A 7,861-nucleotide genomic window follows, 5' to 3' on the forward strand; every position below is an offset into this window, starting at 1 on the left:
ATGGCTCATAACTTGTAATTTATATATATTTTAAAAGTATCTCTATATATGTAAACATAAATTTAAATTTTTATAATAATCTATAGTAATGTTGTTGTAGTTAATTTTTTTTACTTATGTGAAAGAAATGCTAGTAAATTTTTTTATTATATATATCATGTTTTCTAATTATGTTTTTATTTTATAACATAGAGATTTAACATGTTTGTAATTATGTTTTTCTTTTAAAAAATAGAGATCTAAGTATGTTAATAAGACAATATTATGAATAAAAATTTAATAGCAAATAAGGTTTGTAAACTTTTAGTGAGGAAAAGTTATAATTGTATATGTATAATATTTTTATGCTTTTGACTAAGGTTTATAATTGTATATGTATAATATTATAAATGTTTATACCATCAACATATATTATATATATACACAATTATATAAGATTTATGATTCATGTCTACACACTAATGTAATACAAAATTATAAGAAAACTCAAATTTAGTATGTAAAAATAATTAATATTCATATAATACAATATTAATTAGAATCTACTTATGAAAAATTAAATACTAATTTAAAATTGAAATATATTATTTTAAATTTGTACAGTACTTTGAACCATTTTTACCATTCAAACATAAATTTTAAACTGTTTGATCCACTAGATCCACACTTGTTTCACTAAATCCGCTAGATTCACTTTTTCCGTTTTGATCTTCTAGATCTGCTAGATCTGCTACGCCTGATACACTATCTCCATTCGGAGTCTAACGAAGAGAGTTGTGTAAAAGATTGGTCCATCTCTTTTTGTTTACGGGGTCCATCTTCTTCGCTTTATATTATATCATCAAACTCTGTAATTGTTCAGAATTTATTAGTTTCCAATCCATATTTTATATCTCTGTGTATATACTGTATTACACACATTTGTATTCTTATGAGATTCTTTATCTACCAATCCAATCAACTTAACTAATTTCTTCACGCAATCAGCTTCGTCCTATATATCAATCAAGTACATATTATATAATATATGACTATATATGTATGTATGTATTACTCCCTCGTGAAAATATTAATTTTCGTGGGCGAAATAAGTAAGTTAATTAGGACTCTTTCAATAATTTAGTGGATATTATTGACAAACACCTAGTCAATTACAAGTAGTACTGTACCATATTATTTGTGTACCTTTTTAGATAATGCCACATATGTGTACTCGCACAAAGATACCATATGTCTCGTATTCATTACAATTGAAATATTCGCATAGTAAACAACAACGACAACAACAACAACAACAACAAAAAGCTGCTTATAAATTAGTTATACAAAAAGGGAATTTATTCAATTTTAGTACTAATAACAAATACGTTTTTAAATCATATACTCATCGATGTATAAATATAGACTAAGGATTCAATTAACTACGTTTTTACGTGGAATAAAAGTGAGTTAGATATTGATGTCCGTAAACAAATAAGTAAATGTACTACTAGTGATATACTAATATTTGCTTTCTGACATCGCAAGACCAAGATTCCGCGCTTGATAACACTGGGAACATGCGTTGAAAGACGCACAAGACAAGTTAAAAAGACAATATTATTGAATATCAGGACAAATGCTTTTTCTAATTTGACATAAATAAATACTACTATGTAATAATACGGTATGCTGATATGCTTTTTATATTGATGCTAAACTATATATGTTGGGCATAATTTTGATCATGTAAACTATAATAGATAAATTCTATTATAATTATAACATATTTTATAAATAATGAAGAATTATGCATTCTCTAGAATATTGAGTCAATATTGACCGTAATAATAAATATTGAGTTAAAACTGGTCGCAACGGGATATGGCTACTAGTATATTAAGAGAATATTCGAGTTTATTTCTTCAGGAGAATATTCGAAACGACCTTATCTTATGTAGAGGTGGTTACTCAAATCCAAATCCCACGAGGATTAGGGTAAAGACACTTCTCTATGAAAAAGGGAGCGATATTAACACAATACGACATGAAATCGAGAGCGAAACAAGAGACTAAAAACACAGCCACACGATTCAATTCCAAAACATTGCTACAGTTCCTAAATTGACTTGTTGTACCTTAAACTCTTGTATTTGAGCTCGATATTTTGATCAATAAAAGCAATTATTCAACATTTATTTCCTGTTTCCATAGTCTCTAAACGAATCGATTAATTTTGTTCAAACAATATGCATCGATGAAAACAACCAGATTATATAATTAAGTTGCATCACGAAAATAAAGAAAGTTGCAATTAAATTATTCGTTAGTGGCTTCTATTTTAGTGAACTCAACACTTAGCAAAACCCAATCCGTCTATTGTAGTTCGGAGACTATAGACCTACATATATGTAGAATCACATATATATATATATATAATAAAGTCAGTAAAGATAATTGGAAATATAAAAGAAAAAAAAAGTATAGACTATTTGGTGGATTATAAATATATATATATATAAATTCTTTATATATAAAAATTCTTTAAAAAAAAGAACAAAGACATGTGCAATTCAAATGAATTAGATTTTGATATTTTGAAAAGGAGGAGAAAAAGGAAGAATGGGTCGGTGGGGACAGTGTAATGTGTAAGGGAAGTGAGACCATGGCCAATGGAGTAATCCATATGAGTTAATCAAAAATAAATTAATCATATAATTAATATTAAATTAATTTAAGCAACCTAATAAGAACTTAAACCAAAATCATCTTCCACTAGAAAAACCTTCATAAGTTTCTCAATCATAAAACAGAAACTGCTTTGCAAGTTGAAAAAAATTATGTGCTCATTCTCTCAATACTTGCAGTAATCATAAAAAAAAAAACTCAGACATTCAAATCCTAAACAATGCCATATAAAACATATGATGTGTAAGCCTTGAGGATTGAGACATACATATCGAGAATCAGTTGATGCAGGGAAAATCTCAGGCTCACTAGTCTTCCCTCCAGCTTCTTTCACAGCTCAACCATTAAACCTCAAAAAAAACAGTAGAACAAATCAAATTGATGAAAAAGCGTAGAAAATTGAAACAGAACATAACACAAACCGATCCAAGCTTTCATCAAAGAACATAAACGGATCAAAGAACAAAGCATAACATTGATACAGAACAGAACATAGCACAAACCGATTCACGCTTTCATCAAAGAACATAACAGATCATAAACGGATCAAAGAACAAAGCATAACATTGATAAAGAACAGAACATAACACAAACCAATTCAAGCTTTGATCAAAGAACATAACAGAACATAAACGGATCAAAGAACAAAGCATAACATTGATAAAGAACAGAACATAACACAAACCGATTCAAGCTTTGATCAAAGAACAAAACAGTAGAACAGAGAATCAGCCTATAAATCACACAGAGGGAGAACAAAACTTTGCACAGACTTATGAAACAAAACCAAAGGAACCAACACAAATATCAGTTGAAGAAAGCTTATCACACCTATAATCTTCAGCACTGATTCATTCATTCACAACTACCAAGCATTCAATATTTTCACCTAATCTAAATCAAACAAGATTCACAGTTTCAATGAATTACCTTGTTCAAACAAAAACTGAAAGCAAATATTAGATCAAAACTAGCAAAACTGCAGAACAAGAAGTGAAACAAGGAAACAAAAAGATGGGTTTAATACCTTGATATATGTCACGAGCAATTTTGGCCCAGCAATCATCTGAGGAAAAAACAACACTGATCTATCATCTCAATTCCACACATAGATCATGCAATTGCATAAGCCAAAGGGTTTAAGGATAGTGTACCGAGAGAATACACAACAAAGATATTCTCATTCCCACAAGCAATAATCAATCACTGAAATTTTTATTACGCGAGAGAAACAACTAACAACAGCAGATTATACTATTACACATTTCGATTCCACATGTGGATTATAGCTTTATTATCTACCACCAAGAAGAAATGTGAATTCAAAGCGATTGTGTCAATAAAGTATGGAAAAAAAACAAATGGAAGGCGATAGATGCTAAATCCAATTCAGCTTACTAACCAAGAGATTGATGAGTAACAGAGACTTGTCGGAGAAATTTGTCGTCGTCTGCCTTCGACGAATATAGAGAGAGAGAATCGAGATTGTCTAAGAGCAAGTCACAAGCCAACACAACAGAGGGTTTTAGGGTCTCTTAGAGCAAGTCTACCGTAAAAACCAATCGATTCAAGGAAATCTATGAAAACTGAAGAATCAGAAGAGATTCATCGGTTCGTCGAGGGAGGAAGGAGAGAGAGTTCGGGAAAAGAGGAAAAGAAAATGAAAAAAAAAATTGGTTTTTTATCTTTTAAAAGACATCCAACCAGAAGCTGCCACATAGCGTTGCTTCCAGCGTTTTTCCGATACTCTGCACAGTAACGGTTCTACTAATTTGTGGGCCAATTCTTTTAATTTTTCTTTTTTTTTTGGCTTAAAAATAGTCTGAGTATCCCAATAAAACACCACTGGCCATGCTCTCAGGAGAAAGAGACATCGGGATACGTGAAAAAACGCGTTTTTACAGGAGGAGGAGATTGATGACGTGGTAGAGATAAGATAATCATTAGTATTTCAGATCCAGTTCATGCATGCATGTTTCATGCAAAAAGCCTCATTCATACTCACTTCCGATCATTCCCCACGTTACAGCTTCATCATATAATGGTGAAACTATATCTGTCGCTTTTTTAAACACTTGTTAGTTTTTAGACTTTGAGTTACAAACTACTAACTGGAGTTAATCGACCTGTATGTTCTAGATTTTACAAGTTGACAAAGGGACACATATATCTTATTTTCAAGAAACTTATAGCTTATTTTCATTACTAAGGATCTAGAAGCTAATAAAACATTCACATGGTGCCTCTGATCCAAAATAAATAATCCGGTTCAAAGAATTAGACTAGTGATAAAAGTTAAACTGTCTAAAAACTTTCATTTGATAAAAATAAAACATCATCAGCTATAATGTATATTTCAACAAAATAAAATATTAAATAACACTTGCCACTCACTGGCTTCACAAAATTGTCACTAGTCCACCTAATTGAAAATAAAGAAAATTAAATAGGTCAAACAATATATTGATATGTATGGATATCCACAAGAAAATGACTGAAATTATAGTAGTATTAAAAAAGTTGTAGAACTGGTCAACCATGGTTGGAGGATTTATGATCAGCTTATATTCTTTCTCTTTTAATGAACGATTCCCTTGCAATTTACGATATTTGTGTATATATGTTCTGTTTTATTGTTTGTAGGTTGGTGGTGGTATATGGATTTAGACAGAAAACAAATCACTAGCCATAATTTGTCCCACTAGAATATATAAAAGGAAACAAAAATTAAATACGATGCTTCTCTCTCTCACTGGCCATAAAATTTGAAAGCTTGACAAAAATCAACACAAAGAAAATAAAAAAAAGGAACCACTTAAAAGTTATAATAGTATAGTGTGACTAAAATTTGTTGACCCAACAAAATACTAGTAGTGTTATCTAAATATTGTTGAATATATAGGTTATACATATATTCAGATATTTTACTTGCATTTATCATTTTATGTAACCCTCTATAGCTTTTCCCTTACGTTAATTTTGATTTTGCTTCTTCAAAGTTTGAATTGTTTATCTTCTTCCGAAGAGATTAGCGAACGCCATAATCCTTAATTAAGTAAGTACTTACTGGGCTTAGTAAGACGAACAGAGAGAGAGAGAGAGATGCTGAGTCAGAGTTCCGTACAATACTGCTGACGCGTGTCTTATTCACCTTTCTCTCTCTCTCTTCTCTACGCGGTTTCTCTCTCTACGCCGTCCTATTTATATAAGTATTTATCTCTCCTTCCAATTTCATCATCGCATTTTTAATTTTCACTATCTCATCATCTTCATCTCTCAAATATTAATTAATTATTAAAAAAAACAGAGAGAGCTCTTTTTTTTTTTTTTTTTTTTAAACCTCCGATTACGAAATATTCCGGTGAGTCATGGCGTCGTCGGAGGGATTAGCGAGCGTTGAACCGTGGTCATTCCGTCAAAGCTTCAACATAGATCCATGGCTAATCTCTGATTCCTTCTCTCACGATAGTGATATAATCGCTAAAGCTCTTCACAGATCCATCTCCACTTCAACCGACTCACCTCTTTCTCCTTCTTCTTTCTTCGATTCTTCTCCAACTGCCGTTGTTGTCTCCGATCTTTCTCCTCCTCAGACTCTCTCTAACGTCTCTTTCGGCTCAGATCCGGAACTCGCCGGCGCCGGTGGTGGTGGTGGAGGGAAACGGAAACGTGGTCCTGGTGTTTCCGGTGGTAAACAGACGAAACGCCGATCTCGAGTTTCGTCGAAGAAATCTCAGACCACTTTTATAACGGCGGACGCGGCTAATTTCCGGCAGATGGTTCAGCAAGTCACCGGAGCTAAGTTCATCGGTGGTTCTCCTAACGGCATTTTCGCTCCTCTTGTGAAGCCGGAGCCGCATAGGCTCTCTAGTAGACTGCCACCGTCGTGCGGGAGCTTCGATCGGTCTTCTTCAGCTGTTCCGACACTTGATACGTCGTCGTTTTTGTCTAACCATCACCAAGAGAACATCGTTACAGATTTGGGTTCTGTATCAGCTCAGATCGGCTCGTTTCATCCTCAGTCAAGTGCCGCGACGACGACGACGCCGCCGGGGAACGTCAGTGGTGGGTCCGCCGTGGAATTAGATAGTTACCCGAGCTTCCCAACTCTTGAATCGTGGACAGTTATGTAATTTTTAATTACTGTTTTTTTTTTTGTAGATGTAATCCTTTTTACTTAATTAGATCCTTTTTTTTTTTTGTTATCTTTGTATTTCTCTATGAATGATCTTTGTTTTTTCATCCTTTAGCTTTTGTGGCTATGGGATTCTCTTTGTTCATACTTTTGGAGGAATCATATGGTTAATCAAAAAAACTTTTTTTTTTTTAATCTTCATTAATTTCGTCATTAATCATATATCGTTTCAATCAGCCTCAGTGATTAGTTTTGGTTTATGATTAATCACTGATGATAATATAAGGCCGTAAAGGTAAGAATGTAAGATTAGATTTTTTTCATCTCATCAGAAGAAGCTTTAGGGGGAATATCTTTGATGGTCCCATGAACATACATGTTGTCAATATCACACATTTTTTTTTTTTTTTGGCAAACAATCACACATAAGACAATCATTTACGTTTATCCCCACTACAATAATGTTTCCATTACTTGATACAAATCCATATGAGTATTTTTTATTTTTCCTTTTTCTCTTACCAAATCTTAACATGAACAGAATTAAGCGTAGTGTTTAACAACAACAAATAATTTAGCACTAAAAGAGAAGATTAGCTTTCAACAACTACTGCAAGGAAGGAGAGCATGTCAAAGTAAACGATAATGCGACAACAACCACCCCCAAGTCAAAAAGATTACATCGTAAAAAAAAAAAAAAGTTATAATAAACTCTCCTAATGGGTTTGGTGATCAGAAAACACATACTAAAGTTTAAAGACTAGTAATATATGTATTAATTTATAATATGAGAAAAGTCGTAAAACAATTTGAAGTTTATTCCAAGTTTCAATTTTTATTTTTTTCAAACACCTTCTTAGGGTCAGGGTCAGTTATAAAGTGAGTCAATGTCAATGCTACAAAATAGGAAGCATTGATCATCAATTCATCATCAGTCGTTGTGTTCTTAGTTTGACTGTTAATCGTCATTTTGCGTTGATTCTTTGATTCCTGAATTACACGACACACCACCAATCTCCCGTTTAGAGATTAAACTTGCCCATTATTAACAAAACGTAA

At 32.3% G+C, this 7,861-nt stretch overlaps 1 protein-coding gene and 1 long non-coding RNA gene across 4 annotated transcripts; one reads left to right on the forward strand and one right to left on the reverse strand.

The window, feature by feature from the left end:
* Positions 635-4,424, reverse strand: LOC104781582. 3 transcript variants are annotated; one of them, XR_002037750.1, is made up of 3 exons: positions 4,070-4,335; positions 2,936-3,733; positions 635-848 (listed from the first exon to the last, which is right to left on the reverse strand). It is a non-coding gene; the product is annotated as an uncharacterized LOC104781582 (long non-coding RNA). The 3 variants fall into 3 exon arrangements; XR_002037751.1 differs by lacking the exon at positions 635-848 and having other exon boundaries at positions 2,734-3,750; positions 4,070-4,424; XR_002037749.1 differs by lacking the exon at positions 635-848 and having other exon boundaries at positions 2,734-3,733; positions 4,070-4,419.
* LOC104781583 (calmodulin-binding protein 25-like) lies at positions 5,931-6,999 on the forward strand. Its single transcript, XM_010506297.2, has one exon. It carries the CDS (start codon positions 6,036-6,038, stop codon positions 6,798-6,800), a length of 765 nt encoding a protein of 254 aa, XP_010504599.1. The 5' UTR covers positions 5,931-6,035; the 3' UTR covers positions 6,801-6,999.

Source organism: Camelina sativa, chromosome 4 (assembly GCF_000633955.1).
Source record: "Camelina sativa cultivar DH55 chromosome 4, Cs, whole genome shotgun sequence".
Classification (NCBI taxonomy): domain Eukaryota; kingdom Viridiplantae; phylum Streptophyta; class Magnoliopsida; order Brassicales; family Brassicaceae; genus Camelina; species Camelina sativa.